Consider the following 19,830-nt stretch of genomic DNA (forward strand, 5'->3'; position numbering starts at 1 on the left):
TAAAACAAAGATTCACAAAGGAAAAGCAATCCAATCAATTTGGCAGTCCCTGAGCAGAAACCTAGCTTTGGCAAGAAAAGCCTCCATAATTCCCATGCTATTTCTGTCTACATCTGAAATCTGCCTTCCAGGGACAGTGATAAAAGCAACACAGCTCTTCACTGTGAATCCAAAACAATGGAAGATTGCAATCCCCCCAATTCAGCTTTAAGTGGAACATATCTGATCACCAAAGAAAGGCTTATCCAGCTTTTTTATTATTCTTAAAATTTAACATTTCACCCTTTCTTTACAAATGTTTGCTTACAATTTTTGGTCTGTGTACAGTCAATGACCACATTTTACCCATCCAGTTCACCACTGCTCTCAGCCCACTTTTGCATTCCCTTCCCCTTCTTTTTTTTTTTATTTCCCCGCTCTGTTCTCACTTGTATAATAAGTAGAGTGCTTGCTCCCTATAGACTCAAAATCCTCACATATATGTATAGATAGCTAGGTAACAAATAAAACGTTGACACTCAACAGTCTTACAAACACTGCATATCATCTGTCCATAATGCAAAATTATTGTACAGCAGTCATGTGAATTCGTCTCGGCACCACAATAGCTTAGAGAACTGTGGGAAAGGCTGAGCCAGGAATCAACACAATAGACCTAAATAAGTCAGTGCTAACCAAGGCACTTCTGAAGGCCATTATTAGACAATGGGACAAAACTGCAAGCTTTGAGGATCATATATCCTATCTCCAGGAAAAATGAAGATCCTGTTTCTGGCAGCCAACATCTTTAAATTAAAATGACTAATTAAAAAATAAAAAGTCTTTCATGGGAGAGCAGGAGAGCAGGAAAGGCAGTGGTCAGGAAGACAGGCCAACAGAGTCAGCAGACCCAGGGAACAATAAGTCTCAGGGAACAACATGCATGCATATGGATTGGCTTAGTTTCTTCTAAGATCTGTTTCTTCACTTGCTTTTTTTCCTAAAAGAAAAATAATGCTTTAGAGGGCTTGTTTGTTTACTAGAGACTATAATAATATAATTTGGAAGGAAATGAATCAGAGGGACTGAACTGAAGTTAAGTCTTTTGATAGAGCCAAGCATCATCAAGGCAGGGCTAAGAAAGGGTATGCCCTCAGAGAGCAGCATGAGGAGTCTGGGAAATATGACCTAACTTCCTAAGCTCTCGCTTCATAAGGGAAACAATTTTCTTCTCATAGAATCATGGAATCATTTAGGTTGGAAAAGACCTTTAAGATCATCAAGTCCAACCATTAACCTAGCACTGCCACGTCCACCACTAAACCATGTCCCTAAGCACCACATCCACACATCTTTCAGATACCTCCAGGGATGGGGACTCAACCACTTCCCTGGGCAGCCTCTTCCAATGCCCGACAACCATTTCTGTAAAGAAATTTTTCCTAGTACCCAATCTAAACCTCCCCTGGCACAACTTGAGGCCATTTCCTCTTGTCCTATCACTCATTACTTGGGGAAAAAAAGACTGACACCCACCTTGCTATGACCTCCTTTCAGGTAGTTGTAGAGAGCAATAAGGTCTCCCCTCAGCCTCCTTTTCTCCAGGCTAAACAACTCCAGTTCCCTCAGCTGCTCCTCATAAGACCTGTGCTCTGGACCCTTCATCAGCTTTGTTGCCCTTCTCTGGACACGCTCCAGCATTCGAGGTGCAGCCTCACCAGTGCCAAGTACAGGGGCACAATCACCTCCCTGCTGGCCCCACTATTTCTGATACAAGTCAGGATGATGTTGGCTTTCTTGGCCACCTGAGCACACTGCTGGCTCACATTCAACCGGCTGTTGACCAACACTCCCAGGTCCTTTTTGGCCAGGCAGCTTTCCAGCCACGCTTCCCCAAGCCTGTAGCATTGCATGGGGTTGTTGTGACCCAAGTGCAGGACCCAGCACTTGGCCTTGGTGAACCTCATACAATTGGCCTTGGCCCATCAATCCAGCCTGTCCAGATCCCTCTGTAGGACTTTCCTACCCTCAAGCAGATCAATATTCTCGCCCAACTTGGTGTCATCTGCAAACTTGCTGAGGGTGCACTCAATCCCCTCATCCAGATCATTGACAAAGATATTAAACAGAACTGGCCCCAATACTGAGCCCTGGGGAACACTGCTTGTGACCGGCCGCCAACTGGATTTAACTCTGTTCACCACAATCCTTTGGGCCTGGCCAGCCAGCCAGTTTTTAACCTAGCAAAGACTATACCCATCCAAGCCACGAGCAGCCAGTTTCTCCAGAAAAATGCTGTGGGAAATGGTGTCAAAGGCATTACTAAAGTCCAGGTAAACAGCATCCACAGCCTTTGCCTCATCCACTAAGTGGGTCACCTTGCCATAGAAGGAGATCAGCTTAGTCAAGCAGGACCTGCTGTCTTTCACAAACCCACACTGACTGGGCCTGATGATGTGGTTGTCCTGTACGTGCCACGTGATGGCACTCAAGGTGATCTGCTCCATAACCTTCCCCGGCACTGAGGTCAGGCTGACAGGCCTGTAGTTCCTCGTATTATCAAGAAAACCCCTCCGTAACCGAACAAAATCTTGTAGCTGTCTTCAGAGAAAGCATCTCCTATGCTTTTGGACACCAAATAACAACGGAACAACAACAGATACAGTTTTCCAAACCAGCTCAGCAGGAAAGCCGGTACACACAAAAGTAATACACTCATACATGCTCTATGAGATTCTTACCTTCAAGAACTGGATTTGACTGCAAAAGTTGTTCTTTTACTTGATTAACCTCTGCCCCTTTTCCACACACAGCAGCTACATATGACATGACAAGTTTGCTCGCCTCTGTGGGGGAAGAGCAAAATAAAACAGTGATAAGTATTGGCAAATAGGTTATAAAATGATTTGTAGAATCAATCTCCATCACATTTTCACCATGCCAGACAGGAACTGTAACCACATTTCATTTCAGTTTTCTTCTACATTGTTGTACCATCTGGAAATGACAAAGGAGCATATCCTGCTATGAGACCCATGCCACTATATCAGCAGTCCTATTGACTTAAATACCTAAAGCCCTCCCAAGCTAAAGCCGCCACCAGTGGATATGGCACATTAACTGCTACTTTTTCATTTAGCCTCAGTAAGAAGCATTCAGTAAGGAAAGAACATTCTCCCTAGCTGACATGTTGGAAATGTTTTTATATAGCCTGAAAAAATAAGCAGTTTCAAGACAGAAAATGCAATCAGTTTCTAACAGCAGATACACAATAACACAAGTGTAAACATACAACACTATACACATGTAATTACAACTGCAAAGTACACTACAAGTAAATGAGTAACTGCAATTCAAAAATCACACAACATTATGCAGTCTGTTTCAAAGTATAATCAATAGAGAAAGTGAAGCATTCATTTAAACAATTAAACTAATTTGAAGGTACAAACTTTTAACAAAGTCTGGAACAATTTTTGGACTCTTAAAGCTGGGTTCATATGGGTGTCAATCACCCATATACAGACAGAAACAAATATTAAATAATCCATCCAACCCTTATGTTTTTGCTGGTCAGGACAAAGAGCAGCTGAAAGAAGATTCTGTTTATAAACAGAGTCTGTGATGTTTAGGATGATGCAAGATAGTGAAATTTGAGGCAATATCAACTGATATACAATGTAATTACTAACAGCTGGAATCCCTATCAACTCAACGCAGTGGTCATAAAAACCCCATTACTTGTTCTTCAGAGATCTGTTACAAGTTTAAGGGTTTCATTTCAGGAAAGAACTGACTAGCAAGAAGCTACCCCTTGGATTTTGATTCTTTCCTATTTAATCAACTTTGTTCGCTAGAATTAAGTTACTATCCCATATCATAGAGAAAACTGAGCAAACCTGCAACACAGGAGGCAAGTAAGGAGCAAGAACTATAGGTGTGTCCATAAGGCCTCCCATCTCCTTTAATCACATCTCAAACCCAGCTTTCATTTTTAAGAAACCATTCCCTTCAGAGCTTGGAATTACCAAGTTATTTGATTTGAAATATGTCCTAAAACTGCCAACATCTTTAAGTAGAGCTACTCAATCACTGAGACAAGAAAGCACTGAAGCCGCAAATAAGGTATTATAAAATAATATGCCTTAAGACAACACACAATGACTTCAAGATAGGCTTTGAACATCCCTGAAAGAAAATGAAGGCCCTTTCTTTTATTAGGAACTCTGTTTGGTCCAATAAAGACACCAGGAAGGGAATCATCACCTTGTCATCTAAAAAGATTTCCACAATGTTACTATCGATTAGCAATATAAATGTGCAGTGAAAAAAGAACAAAATTGGACGTAAATAAGAAAACCCAACTGACAGCAATTCAGTTTCAATTCTTCCAGCCTAAACATGTCAAGTGTTCTGGCTACCAAAACTCTAAAGCAGAGTTATATAAGATCTGTACTAATAAGTTTGTTTCCTCAACTCCAGGAGCTTCCTCCCTGTCCCCCCCGCTTTTTTTTTTTTTTTTTTTCAATGGAAACCTGAATTCTCAGCTAATAGCCCCATTTCAGCAACAGTATTTACATCAAATGTTAGAGAGAGAATAGCACAGATTCCGAGTCGATTATTGAGTTGAATTTCAAACCCTGTATTATTCTGTACTTACCTTTATAAAGGAATAATTCATATTATGTCCCATATGGCTATGAAAATTACAGAACAGTCAAAATCTCTATACAAATCTGAATCTACCAGAATATTCTCTACAAATAGAGCAGTTCAGAAACTCAACCACTGCTACACCTTTCAGCTGAATAAATAAATGAATAAAAGGTGGACCTCAGTTGTATGAGGTGCTTGATAATTCACAGTTCCTGAGGAAATCAAGGCATTAAACTACATCACTACAGAACTCCTTTCTAAAGTTTGAACTCCTAGACAGAATCCCTAACAATCAAGACTTGATTATTTTAATATACACTTTTACTGAACACACATGTGTTTTCATGTTATTGAAATGAAAAAAAGATATATTACAAGATTTCAAGACCTCTCAATTGGACGTCACAAATCAGACAAAGAAAAAAAAAAAGATGAAGGCTACGCTTTACACTTTTTCACAAAAGGCTTGGAAAGCAGCTTCTTGTTACCCACTTTAAGTCTTGCTCAGTATAAGCATACAAAGCTCCACATTTTCTCAGATTCAAAGGAAAAAATCCCTTAAATTACATGGAAACAGATGTATGCGTTCCTACCCACTGTGTCTTTTGGAAGTCACCTCAGTTTTAAATTATTTCAGAAAATAACTGGCTTCTCTCTTTTTTAAGGTCTACCTAAAATGTTCTGCAGTTATGCAATCTTCACTTGATTTCTACCATTCCAGTTTAAAAATTAGCAGTCATTTTCAAAGTAATTTCAGCTTTGCCTGAGAAACACAGAGTTCTGGTACACAAGCCAATCTTAGAATTGCAGCTGAGCACAGCATGCAAAAGACTGATGAAATTTCCAAAGTAATCAGCTACTATTATTTATTTTCCTTGGATAAATGGCATAATCCAGTTTAAATGTATATTATTAAGAGACATGCAAAAGTATCAAAGGATTGTCTTCCAGTCTAGAAGACCAAGAGCATTCAGTTTTCTCCATCTTCATGTTTCCCACAGGGAGAGCCTAAAAGTTTTCTAGCCCTTGCAGTAATCTTATCACAAACCGGCATTATTTTAGTATGACTTTGCATACTGATGAGGATACGGTATTAAAACACGATAGGACTGCATCATGGTGACAATGTGAAAAAACACTAGTTTATGTAAGTTCACACCTACAGCAACAAGTGTGACAGCACTCATTTTCTGCAATTGCCAGGCACAAAAAGATACCAGTATCTCTCAACTCTTACAGATGCTAGCATCACTTTGCAAGACTCTGAATAAGTCTGAATGTTTTTGAATAAGACCAAAACTGCTTATTACCTGTTTTTCCAGCTCCACTCTCTCCTGTAATAAGGATACACTGGTCTTTGTCCTGGTCCCTTAAAGATCTGTATGCTTCATCTGACAGAGCAAAGCTGCAAAGTAAGAAAGAGTCAACTGAGAATTAGATAAAACAAATACCAACAATAATTACAATCTGTCCTTCACATCCCAGGGCAGGGGGGGACAGCACACACAGCAACAACAAAAAAACCCAAACCACACAAACAAAAAAACCCCAAGTCCTAATGTTCTGTAAGTGGTGAAGCATTCACTCTTCAGAATATAAAGACCCACAGAAGCAAAATGGATACTTTTTCTCAGTGGCTTATTTAGACTTTCTCCAGCGACAAGCAAGCACAATCTATAAGTTATTCTAAAGATTGCAAGCTCAAAACAAATTCACAAAATTTCAGGCAAACTTAGGTAGCAATCTTCATTGAACAAAATGTCAATGCATCAACAGGGCGTGTTTTGTCTGAAGACATTTAAGAAAAAGGGAACAGGAGAATCCTGAGCACTAACAATACTATAAGCTGCAATTTCTACTCCAGAAAGTATGAAGACATCTCAGAACCTTATAAAATATTGAGCATTTTAAGCATTCGGGTATTGCTGGACTTTTGCATAAATATGCAGCAGTGTTTCCCAGTAAGTGTGTTCTTAACCCAGCAAGGGTGATGTCATGTAGTGAAATTAAAGCACATAGTAAGAACCAACAGCTTTCCTGTACCAAAAATGTCTTTCCATGGAGTTCAGAACACCATGACCCTGAAACTACTGGGCTGCAGTTTGAATCCAGAGGTGCTTTGTTGCCATGCAGCAACATATATTTTGGAGAAATGCAGATGTGTTACTTATATTTAGTTTTCTTTAGTAGTCATTTTGACACAGAGAAAGAGTAGTATTGATTTTGTTTCAACTGCATTTTTCAGTTCATGGAGTAAAGGACTCCTGAAACTGAGCATCAGAATCCCTTGGAAAAACTTAAGCAAGTAGTATCTGAAAAAGGACGTAAAAGCAAAATCCAAATAGAAAGGCACACTTGCATTACACAACTTAAAGAAAAAATCTGTTAGCCAAACATGGCATATTTTTACATGAAATAAACATCCATTCAACAGACCAAGAGCTTTGTTAGATTACTGCACCTAGTAAAATACTTAGTGTTTGTATGTACTTAAAAGTGGGTACTGTTTATTTTTTACAGTAAACAAACCATGTATGAAAAACAGAAACGAACTCTCAGATCAATATAAAATGCATAATCGTTGCAGGTTCGATGCACCTTTTAGAAACTTGATTCTTTATTCTATGACAGTTCAGGAGCTTTGCATTCAGCTGATAACTACAAATAGATCAAGTATTTGTTTTGAATAACGTAGCCATATAGTGCTTTCACAGGCAACCACAGCCCCTTTGTAGGTAAGCAAGCTCTTTGTAATGAAACTAGTTAGGGGTAGCATGGACAACACAAGGCAAGTAGTGAGAGCCACGCAGAGCCTTTTCTAGAGACTGCTATTGCTGCAGCTTGAAAGCGTCAAACATTAAACCTACATATACTGAAAACAGTTCACACTTATTTCTTTTTTGCTACCACTGTCCCTTAGCTCAGGCAGTTCTTCCTTCTGGCTTCTCTGCCCCAAAAAGTTTATGGAGAACATGTCATATTGTCCCCAGTTTAATCATCACATGCCTGTATAACACCATTTATATTTCCTCATCCCTCATGAGTATAAGACTCATATTTGCTTATTTGGGTTTTGGTTTTGTTTGCTTGTTTGTTTTTATGGTTGCATCATGTTATCAGCTCAGCCATCCTGCAAGAGACCAGCATACCACGCGAGTGGTATTCTGAAAAGATTGGAAAATAGGTAAATGAAATACCTTATGGCTCCTTTACTACTTAAATAATCACACCTTCCCCTCCCTCCCTAGTTCTCGCCAATGATGCTCATGTCACTGATTCCCCCCTCTGTGTCCCTCCTGTCCTCTTCTCTCCTGCAGCACATCTGCCTGTCTAGTTGTATGACCAATCCAGGGCCCCATCTCTCTCACTGCTTTTCTCACCAACTTGCATTGTCTAAGGCACTAAATTACAACTCTTCTCTCTGCACAGATGCTTGGGCCATCCACTTAACAACCATGATCAAAGGTCATTAACTCCTTTTGATACATATACCATTGAACCCAAATTAAGACTGATCCCTCAAAACTTTATACTGCTATGATGATTGAACCATTTGAACTCAGTAGTTCAACTGGAGGTGAAAATGTGTTTATGAGAAAGCAGCAGGCTGTAATGTTTTTAGCATTACAACAAAGTCAATTTGTGATGTGGCCAACATGCTGGAGAAAAAAAAAAAAAAAAAAAAATTCTGCTGCTGCTCAGAGACCATGACACAATTTCTGGCATCCACTTTACTCTCCAGAATCCAAACTACAGTAGCAATAACACTTTACCAGACTCTCTTACAGGACATATTTAGGAAATGAATAATTGTTGAACGCTGCTGCAGATATACTTGTAAATTGAAGAGTACAATGCACGGCACTCAGAAAAGCTTATACCAGCACACATTACATTCCTTTTTGCAAGGGGTGGGGTGGGGGGGGGGTGGGGGGCGGTGAAGCAGGAGAATGAAGAGGAAAGAGAAAACTGCATTGACCATTCAGGGGCCATGTGAGAGAACATCAATACTAATGCCATGGTTTCCATGCGTTTGATTCAGGAAACTGGCTTTCAGCAGGAAGGTAAGACTCTGAGACGGTTTTCAAACTTACAGATTGTATGGCTCATTCTGTGCCTTTTGTCCTTCAGACAATCTCAGCCATCAACAAGTATTTCACTGTTGAAACAACTTTCTTGGCAGTAGTTTCACACCGGAAAATGAAGTCAGCATCAAGCACAGAGAAAGTATTCTCTCTGTTGATATACTGAGTTATGAGTTAATCAGCTTAGGAACCATTCATCTTTTCTAATACACTGAATTTTAGTTTTCCAACAGCCTCTGTCAAAATATATTTTACTGCCTGATGTATTTATTAATGCTGCCTGCACCACATAGCTAAAAACACCAAATCATGCTTTTTCTCCTCCCTCAGCAGAGAAACAGAGAGCCTAATACTGCAACGAGACCTCTGAAGTTGGAGAAGAGAGTGGGATTCCATCCAGTTCTGGTTTTATCCAATCTAATCAGAGATGCTTGGCATACATTATCTTTTCCTCCAACCTTCTACTCAACCCAGCAAAGCCTGATGCTTCACAAGTATATCAGTTATTATCTACTACAGACGAAAGAAAAAAAAAAATTGACTCATTTCAAAAGAAGTTTTGCATACATACTTATCAAAACTTACCTAGTAGAAGTGTTCTAAAATTTACCTCTGACATTTCAACCGCTGCTCCAACAATTCAATTGGAGGGGCCATAACCAAGAATTTGTTTAAATAAGATTTCTTTGTCTTTCTGGCATTGCATAAACAGCATTAGACACATTTATGTCAGAGCCTGAACAAAGATCTTTAGCTCAAAGAAAAGGACAGATCTATTAATTTGTCGTGTCGACTTTGATGGCACACTATTACACCTCAGAGTCCTTCCTATCTATTACTGCCTTTTACCTTTGTAATAAAAAACAACCCCAACTTTGAGTCTTTTGGTTCAAACTCTATTTGTTCCAAAAATATAATTTCATGCTATTCCCTATTTGTTACAAACAGATTAAATAATTTCATTTAAGGTCATTTTAGTTTAACACATTTTAATGATACGTAGACCACAAAGAATCCTTCTATGCTTGTCCTTTTAGCAACATTAAGAAACATGGCTCTGTAAAGTCAACATTTGCAACTATAGATTTAAACCACATACCACTCTTTGCGCCACCTCACAATTACAGAGCCTAAGTAAAATTTTAGAATAGTTTGTAGTATAAAAAGCAGTTATAAACCATGTGTTTTCAATTAGCTGGTGAGTGTGTCAGCAGTGTCATTTACCATACCTTATAATAAGCTCGCCTTTGATTTTTAGGTTTTCATGAAAGAAGACGACATCTGCCTACCACAACAAACACAGAAATATTTACTGGAGTTCTCTTTTAGCTAAGACTTAAGTATAGAAACAATTTGAAATTGAAACGCCACCCACACCTAGCTCAGTAAGAAGGCTCTGCTTTTTTATAGCATAGCTTTTTCAGCCACACAGCTCCAGATGGCCAGATCTGTCACAAAGTCCTAACCCAAAACTTCTAACAAAGGGATACAGCAAATAGGCCTCCAAGGGGGGTTTCCAAAGGGCTCTGGTAATTTTCAGCAGCACAACAGCATCTCTATGCTCTAACAAAACACCAGGGTCAGGAAGAGACAGGCCCAAGGTTCCCACTCACTCACCCCAAAACAAGCATCAATGGCTAGCGCTTCATTTCAACACTCAAGATTGCACCCACAATTACACCGGGGTAAAAACCTTGCTCTTATTGTCATTAAATTCAGCTCACAGGAGCAGCTCTTCTCTTCTACCATCTTTTTCCTTTAAGCCAAAATCATAAGGATCAGTATTCGCCAGCTGTCAGTACTTCTTTCCTCCTCTTATTTCCCTTAGCATTCTCAATTAACAGTAATTAGTTAACACTATCTTAAACTCCCTCCAATTGCTTTTCTCATGCACTGAGTCAATTCCCTTCACCCCATCTTCACTGGCTGTTGCTTTGATTCTGAGTGTCTCAGTCCCCATTTTAAAACATCTGTTGCTTAATCTTGGCTTGCAACTGCCAACTCATTTGCTACTTTCAAAGTAAATTAAGAAAACCTCTCTTCTTGACCGTCCCAATTCCTCGTGAAGCAGAGCCCTGCTTTCAGCTCAACTGTGTCTAAACACACCGGCAGCATACGAGAAGTCAGTGCTTATCAAAGACTATACACTATGCTAGACTAAAAAGAACAGCAGTAAAATGTAAATTGTACATACATTTTTAATGTAAATTTTGCATAAAAATGTAATTTATATTATTTCTTTCAAGTTTAATTGAGAGCATCACTTCAGTTCCTTCCTTTTCTTTCTGAATGCATAGAAGTGCTCAGTAACAGGGTAACAGCAAAAAAAAATTATTTCCTCCTCTCACAACGTGCAGTGGGAAAACATCAGAATCACAGTTTGCTTGGGTATAAAAATTCTTAACAAACTGAGCTAGGAACAGCAGAAGCACATTTGATACAGTGCTTTGAGGCTTTACATCGTAAATCATCACTATTTGCTATATACGTTCCCCCCACCCATTGAAACTCAGTGGAAAATTCACCATTCAGGAAAAACAACCATAAGAGATTATTTATAGTATTAGCTCATAGTGCAGAATCATTTAATCTAATTGCCCTAAGGATAAAAAGTGAACTCCCATTTTCCATAATTACAAACTGTCTCATGTTCAGCACTTTGACACACTTGAAAAGAAAAGCTTGATTAGCCTGCCATTGGAGTGAATAAAGTAACAGCTAAATTGATGGAGCATCAGCTAGGACAGACCTTCACAGGCAAGCAGCTGTTCTTTGAAAAACACCAATCAGGAACAAAATAAAACAAGTTTAAACACCAGGATAAAGAGGTGTGCTAAGACAGATGGAAAGTCTTTTCTCCTATTCATATTCTCCAATTTTATTTTCCTGGTGAGCACAGAAACCTGTTTTATCAACAATACTATGTGGCTAATATACACAGCAGAAGGGTACCTCCTGCATACGCTTCCCTACTTTGTTATTCACATTAGCAACTGTGACGTTATTAGATGCAGAATGAAGCCCAAAGCGGCGTAAATCAACCCATTTGATTTGTAAGAAGCAGCCATAATTTATGGAAGGAAAGGGATAGAGGGGAAGGGAGGGCAAAGAGGACAGACAAAGCCACTCTTGATTTTCACGAGTAAAATACTTTAAAACACAGCCTAATATTAAGCCAGAGATTTATTTTCTGTTCCAGTAGGCTGGGAATATCATATACCCTCTGATGCTCATATACACACTGCAGGTTTAGCAGAAGAGTTGATTCAGGCCAATATTCTGAGGTCTGGACAAAAAGAAGAAAATGTTCTTTCTGAAAACCTTGTCTTTCTCAGGATGAAGCAGATTTCACATGTGTCCAATGGACTTCGCCTCAAAACCTTCCTACAGAGAGGTCCAGCCAATGCTCCTTGCCCAAATACCATGCCTGCACAACCTCTCAGCTCACCGCAGCCCAATCCATCCCCAATCCTTTTCCCTCTCTCACGACAGCACACAGCTCCCCTCCAAGCAAAGAGCGGGAGGCTTTATCGATTTTGATCACTTCCTTTTTACTGACTGACAGTCAAAAAAAAATGTAATTTTTTGAAAACCAACAGTGGTCTTTCCCCAGCACTGTACACAAAAGCCAAAAACGCAGCCTATGATTTTCTGCCTGTTTCAACATCTAAAGCATCCGTTTAGAGCTGCACATTAGTACGACGGAAAACAAGAAACGCCTTTTACCAGGAGCCTATGACCCAGCTGTTGCATTATTTTCCCTCAGCCGGTGGAAGACAGGATCTCTGAAGCTGAGGATGACCGTGCCACTTTCTAATCTAGACTACAAAATAAATTCTCTCTCTAAATTTTAGCAAACACTATCAGCCCCAGTAAGTATGTCCACATCACATTCAACAGCTCGGTCCTGTAAGCTGGCAGTGAAATATGCCCCGCAGACTGTCAGGAGAGTGACCTGGGCATGGGTTCAAGGTTGGGTCCTCCAAAGTAATGTAATATGATGGAAGAGTGCAGCAGTGGGCAGAGCTTTGGTGCTGCAGATAACCAAGCCAACAGGTCCATCTCCTGTCCTGATAACATGTTAACCATGGAAAGCCCACTAGGGCATACCAAATTGAACTAATGTGGACCAGCACCAGCTGTACACACCATAAACACCTGCAGCTGCAGACAAACAACAGGTATAACTCGTGACTTGGTTTGCCGAAAGAAGGGAATTAAAACAGTGAACTCTTATTTGGAGCAGGTTCTTGTTGTCAGCTGAAGTGAATATGCACATAAGCCAAGGCGGGGGATGTCCATGTCATGAGCTTTTCAGAAGAGCATCTTGGCTTGGATTCCCCCTTGTCTAGTCCCATTCCTTGAAATTACATCAGCCAGCTGGATGCCACGTAACCATCACCTCCTCACCCATACTAATACTCAGCCCGTGGGTCCAGCATGAACGAGTAACTCCCATTTCCATGGCACAGCATTAACAAGATGAATTTGTAACCCAAACAATCTCTCACCCCACATACCGGGCTGCGCTACCCAAGGCAGCCAACCACCTTCCACATGCTCACACAGGAGGACACAGGTTGGCCTCTTGCAGACCTACAGCAAGTCAGTTTGCTGTAACGTGCACTGCAAGGATTTTGTGTTTCCTGGGGGAAAAGGCATTTCTGTTTACAAAAAAAAATAATTTTACTGGGCCATGATATCCTTGAAGGGAAGTACAAGAAGTGTTTTCTATTCATTTATTTAAAAACTTATTTAATTAGATGTAGTTTATTTCATAGGATAAATCAGCACTTGCACGTTTGATTTAATGACTGCCAAAACCAGCCAACTCCTTACACTCAGTGGGTTTACTGCAAAAGTATATGCTGAACCTTTTTGGTAGCCATATTTTCTGTAAGAAGCTCCAGACTTTTCCTTGAACTGCCAGCCTGACTGCACTAAAAAAGCACGTGGTCACCTGCAAGGGAAGCAGTTCCATGGCACACCAGAAATGCTGGTGGCAAGAGACCCACATTTCTCCGTGGACCTTCTGAAGCATTGCAGTCCCTGAGGTTGGCTTTGTAAAACTTAGGATTAATTCCATTAACAAGCGTGTTCCCCAGTTTAAATGGAATATCAAGGGGTCAGACAGCTGAAGGGGACGGTAAGGAAAGAGAGGTACAAACTGATTTTCCATGCTTGGCTTCTGTCAGAGTTTAACTAGAGGACACAAACTTTTTTAAAATCCCAGTTTACTATTTCATCTACATACTAACAGGTCTGAATTGCACCTCTGAACTCTTGCATATATTTGGAAATGAAGGGCTGGTGAGACAGGGAGGAAAAGGGGGAGCAAGAAAAAACAGTCATTCCCTTTCTGCGGTGAAATATTCAGACTCTCAATATTTTACAGAAAATTGAATTAGTTTCTGTACCTAATACAGCATGTGTCTGAAAATTAGGGAAGTTTACTAGTCAAACACACCTGTTCAGATCATGTCAGCTTCAACTGAATTTTACATAAAAGAAATCTTTTTCTGCAGAACAAGACATGCTTTGAGTATGCTGCTTCACCATGTGAATAGCATGCTAAAAGTGAACTCCTCCAATAAAACTGTGATTCACGTTGACTTAGGTGGCTAAGTATAATACATATTCCATCAAAATAAAACACTGAGAAACAATTATTTCCCATTTTTAAAACACTGATCGTGGCTAAACACACGGTCCTTACAATTATCCATAGCTATTTCAGAAGAAACACGCCCAGAACACAGTTAAGTGAAATACTTAAGACTATAATCCTGTTAGAGGAGCGATGATCACTACAGCTTGGCTTTTCCTGTACAGATGGGAATATACTGTTAGTTGCTTTTTTTCCTTTTCTTTTTTAATTTATTTTTGAAGTAGGATGTATCCTTGGGCCTTATAGTTTGAGCTTGTCCAAATCAGCAGCAGAGCACAGATGCTCCATGTAAAAATGCCACCGACTTCTTGATCTAGCAAATGAAACCAAAACAGATCTAGCAAATGAAACCACAATAGGGCTATACTGGGTGCGGGGTTTTCCTGAGGCAGACTGGGGAGAGCTGCTCTTATGATTTCACATGGGAAAATACTGAGCAAACAGGCAGTGTTCCATGTTGTTGCCAAAAAATGTGCTCTCGCTTCGCAAAAAGAAAACCCTGCTTTTATCTGCAGCCCTAAGAAGCATCACCCTGAAGTCAGAAGGTGGAAATAAGTAATTTCCACCTGATGCAGTGAGAACAGAGATACAGCAAGTCAAGTTTTGGCTTCCACAATAAGTCTGCATTGCTACCACATGCTCATGCGGGGACTTCTCTCGTTGCAAATAATTTTATTGCAAAAGTAGCAATTCTCTCAGACAAGCTTGCTCCACTCTGCTAACTGGAAAATGAAAAATAAATTTATTCCTTTATTCTAAAGTAATTAAACATGTTCCAGTACTCAGGGGAAGAGGAACAGTGAAGTGAGGCGCCCAGTTTCACATACTCATTTCATAGAAAGGGACACACATTCAAAGGTCTCATCTCACAGGACAATAGCATACTGTAGCACAACTAAACTCTAGTATGCTGCATGTACCTAAGAGCTACAACATCTCACATAAAAAGATGAATCTTGGAGTGACTTTATAGCTCTGCCTGGTGAGATGGGTAAAGAAATGTCAGCCACACGTTAGTGCAATAGACTGCAATGGAAGGCAACAGTGTGCCACCAGAAAAAGTGCCGAGCACCCCACCAAATTCATATTACAATGCTGGAGAAATAGGTGTATTATCACATCCTTATAGCTATTTGTAAGCTAAAGTTGTTAATCACCAGATTTGAAATCTAGGCTCTGTAACACAAAAGCTAGCGTGCAGCTGCCTGCAAGTTTATCAGAGACAAGAGTGGCAAAACTGCACATAAAAGTAATTCAATTATCTGGAAAACATCTGATGGGCAATGTCAACACTATGTAATTAGATAGGTATGTTGCTACTTTACTGGAGGAGTCACTGAATTTTTTAATTTTGCAAGTAACTCTTAAGCCCTCTTAACAAACCAAGTAGTTTGTTAAGAAGTTAAGAAGCCTTACATAACTTATTCTTTGCCTCCCAGCTCTCTTTTCCAAATAAAGTACCTCTCATGAACCCCTGGACAAAGTAGGCACTAAAGCTTATCTCAGCTTCTCTATAGCTTCTCAGAAGAAGCTTCTCAGCTTCTTCTATAAAATGGCATTTGCTCAAGTTTGTGCATGAGATTTGTGGATATATATCCAAAATTTTCTTTCCATGAATAGTCAAAGCAAGAAATGAAAAGCCTTCTTCAGATTGCTCAAACACTAGGCTTTAGTTCAACCCACATGGACTATTTCCAGGGACAATGTATTTCATCTACGTCCTTGGTTTGTCTGCTGATACTCAAGGAGGATGTCAACTGCACACATTTTTTTTGGTCCTGTGGATACATGCTCACTAAGAATCATCTTGGAGTAATTACGATCAGTTGCAGTTTGAACTCCACAAGGTTTAGCAACTAAAAAATAATTTTTGTGTTATATAAAAGGAAACTGTGTATACAAGAAAAATGCAGATTTTAACTAATTTACTGAAATGACCACAATTAAACTGTCTTTGTAGTTCAGACCTTTGTTTGTAAACCCCAGTCCCAGCTCTCTTATCTATTCAAAACATAAGTAAAAGATTATTCAGTGTGCTAGACAGTAAATATTAAGACTGAGTATTTCCTGATTCATAACATGAAAAAGTTTATCTTTCATAACCCAAACTAAATTAACTATGATGTACCCAGAGTTGAAGAATTCAGTTGCCAATAAAAAGAAATTCAGTGGAAAATGTTCTGCCTCTAAAGGTGGTACAAGAGCTGGAATTTTACTGAAGCTTCTTTAAGGCTTTAAACATTAGCCTTGTTTATGCTATACCTAAAATCATGACAAAGGCTTCTAGCATAGCAGATGGGCATTTCCTGGTGTGTTATAAATTGCTATAAAAAGAAAAAAAAAGACGACCATTAAACACAATGAGACACTTCCAATGAAAGGACGACAGCTGTTCTTAATTGCAATTTGAAATCCCAGTTCTTAAGAGAGAACCATGCTGCCAATTCAGGAAAGGCATAATGAAATTCTGGTCCACGTACACACAATGTATAAAATGGGATTGCTGTCATTTCTGACAGGGTCTCTACCTGCCCTTAGTTTTCAGTCTGCATTTAAGAAGCCTAACACAGCAGTGTCTCCTTTTAAGTACTTCCCAGTGTGCAAAAAGTCCCAAAATTCTAATGAAAAGAAAAATTAAGCTATCGGATCCTTTTCTAAAAATAAAGTAATATTTAAAGCCACATGAAGTGTTTAAAAAAGCTTTTATTTCCCAGTCTTCTCATAACACAGTCAATTTTCTAATCAGAAGAACCTTATTTTGTTAAGCAGCACAAAGAGGCTAATCTTATTTCTAGCCTAGATCCTAGATGTACAAATGAAGAGCTGGAAGAACTATTTGAAACGTTGAGAATAGACCAAGAGCAGTTATGTATTGACAAATTTGGAGAAGTACATTACAAAACTGAAAAATTACTGCAGGTCCTTTCCTTTATTTAGTTAAGTGCTCACTTCATTCACAAAAATTCAGTCAAACTGAATGGATTCCCAAGCCTTGTGTGAATTAGAGGGATTCTACTTTATGTGACAATGTGAATTAATTAAAGAAAATTCTCAGCATTTTGTGTCATAAAAAGATCAATGGCATAATTTGAATGCTAGCCAGAACATTCCAGTTCCAGGAAAATGAGAGAAATGGGATCTGGCAAAAAAGTTACCATTAGTTTAGACTACTGGAGCATTAACACACATCTCCAACTATCCAACGTATTAAAGCTTTCTTTTCCCCCCCTTTTTTTTATTTTTAAATTATCTTTGCTCTAAGAATCTAGCCAAATCCTAAACTTTTTGTGCTTACAAATAAGCACAGACATTAACAAATAGACTCACGGGCAAAAAAAAGAAGAGAAAGAGATTGTTACAGATAACTAAAAACATTTGATTCTCAATCCCCAATATGACTGAAGTAAAATGTTGAAGTATGCTGTGTACAGAGGTATGAGTAAATATTTGAAAACAGTTCTGAAAACAAAGTTATTTTGTTGCGGCTCTAAGCCAGCAGTTAATTCATGAAGGATGTCCCAAGATTATTTTCCTTCATACACCATGACGACAATTACAGAGTTACAGAAGCATCTGGAACAGATCTCAAGTTAAGTGTTTCCCTTACAAGCTCACTACGTTTTAAAGGTACCCGATTCTTGCGTTTTTTGCAAGCTGCTTCAAAACGTTCACTGGACACGTGAATTTTTTTTTTTTTTTTTTTTTTAATCCTCCAGGGCCACACACAGCTCTCCAAATGAGAAACTGATGGATGAGCAGGCTCTACTGGAGGCAGGTGGGTCCTGCCCAGAGAGGGAGGCCTCTGGCAGCAGGACTTCAGGAGCTGTGACTGACAGTACTGCCAGCTGGGATGGCTGCGGAGACCAAAATTGTTTGTGAGCCAGTGGATTCGGTGCTTTTGAATAATTTTGTCGTGGCAGTATATGCTGCTGTAGCTTCTGAGAGACAGAAAGATGCTGGAGGGTGAAACCAGAGGCAGATTCCTCTCTGCCTCCTGGGGTATTTTGGGAGACGGTTTTATCTTGATGTTTTTTATATCCCCCGTAGTCTTTATATACTTTATATTCCTAGCCTAGGAAGTGTTTAGCTGCCACAACAGCACAAAAATCCACCTGGACTCCACCCCACCCCACCACCTGATGTCTGGGTGAGCCTGTGTACAGGCAGCTCCACCCCACCTGTGTTACAGCTCTGCGGCTACACACAGTATCGTACGTTTTCATGCTGGGAATCCCATGTCCTGGACACTTGCAGAAGAATGACAGCACCAGTGTCATACACAAAGAATTTAAAGGGCCTTCGCATTTCTTAATTTAGTCAGCGCTACTTAGAGGACCGACGGAAAGGCTCATTCCAGTGAACTTTGGAATCCAGCCTAAATGTCACTCCAGACCATTTTAAAAATTAAAATAAAGCACAACATTCATCTATACACCCCTTTTCCAGGATTTTTATACTTCTTGGGTGTTGGGTGCATTTTTTTGAGCCTCCTTACAACTGCATGTCCTGCTATATATCAGTTCCTGTATTATTATGCATTATTACAAAATTTCATGCAATCTAATACCGGCAGCAAACAAGCAACTACTGTTCTTGTCAGTAAGACTATATTCACCTCTGAAGCACTAGGGTGAGATGACTGCATTATGTGCTATCCAAACCAACTAAAATAGCCCTGCTCAAATTTCAGGAAAAAGCTAAATTTATTGTTGCATGTGAGAGAAACCTTGCTTTATACCCTACGCTTTCAAGTTCACAAATCACTTCCCAAATGCTCTTCAGAGAATCAGATGGCCATTTCAATATGGCCACATCTCAACTGTCTTCCTCAAAACTCTGTTTTCTCAGAAGGACTTCTGAGGTCTCCTACCAAGCGTAAAATTTAGGAAACTGCATCCCATGGGTGATATGCCAGCAGCCTGCAATAGAAGAGGCTATTCTCAGGCATGAAGTCCTTCTGACTCCTGAACCAAGTGTGATGCTTCATCGTCTTTTCATCTATACGCTTGAGGGATTTACATTCATGGATACACCATATCCAGTACTGCCTCACTGTAGAGGTTAAGAGAGTAATAAGCCTGACCTCTTCCAAAATAAGACTTCAATATTCTCTGTAGGTTTTCCCCCCTCCCTGCCTTTCTTTCAACTTATTCTGAGCATGGGTTTAACAATTAGGTACTGGCAATCCTCCCTAATTGCTATTTATTATTTCTGTCAGCTATAGATGTTCCCCTCCCTGCCCAACACTTAATTTTGCCAACTAACCTCTGAAGTGATCATCTTCCCTCAACTGTAAATCTCTTCTGAAAGAGGCACTCTGCTGAGCCACATGAACAAGTCCAAAGACAGTCTCTGGAGAAGTCAGTTATTATTCAGAATAAGAACAAGAGGTCTGTAAAAAGGCGATATTGCAAGGTGAACAAAACTGGGGGCGGGAGGGGG

General features: G+C 39.7%; 1 protein-coding gene across 4 annotated transcripts in view; it reads right to left on the reverse strand.

Annotated features, from left to right (window-relative positions):
* The window catches only part of MYO1B (myosin IB), a 98,421-nt gene that overhangs the window by 58,140 nt on the left and 20,451 nt on the right, over positions 1-19,830 (reverse strand). For all 4 annotated transcript variants that reach the window (XM_075710049.1, XM_075710047.1, XM_075710048.1 and 1 more), the window contains exons 3-4: positions 5,946-6,040; positions 2,721-2,825 (exon numbers count right to left, since the gene is read on the reverse strand). In XM_075710049.1, coding sequence (XP_075566164.1) covers positions 2,721-2,825; positions 5,946-6,040 — 200 coding nt within the window. The remainder of the gene's footprint in view (positions 1-2,720; positions 2,826-5,945; positions 6,041-19,830) is intronic.

The sequence above is a fragment of the Pelecanus crispus genome, chromosome 5 (assembly GCF_030463565.1).
Source record: "Pelecanus crispus isolate bPelCri1 chromosome 5, bPelCri1.pri, whole genome shotgun sequence".
In the NCBI taxonomy this organism is placed as follows: Eukaryota; Metazoa; Chordata; class Aves; order Pelecaniformes; family Pelecanidae; genus Pelecanus; species Pelecanus crispus.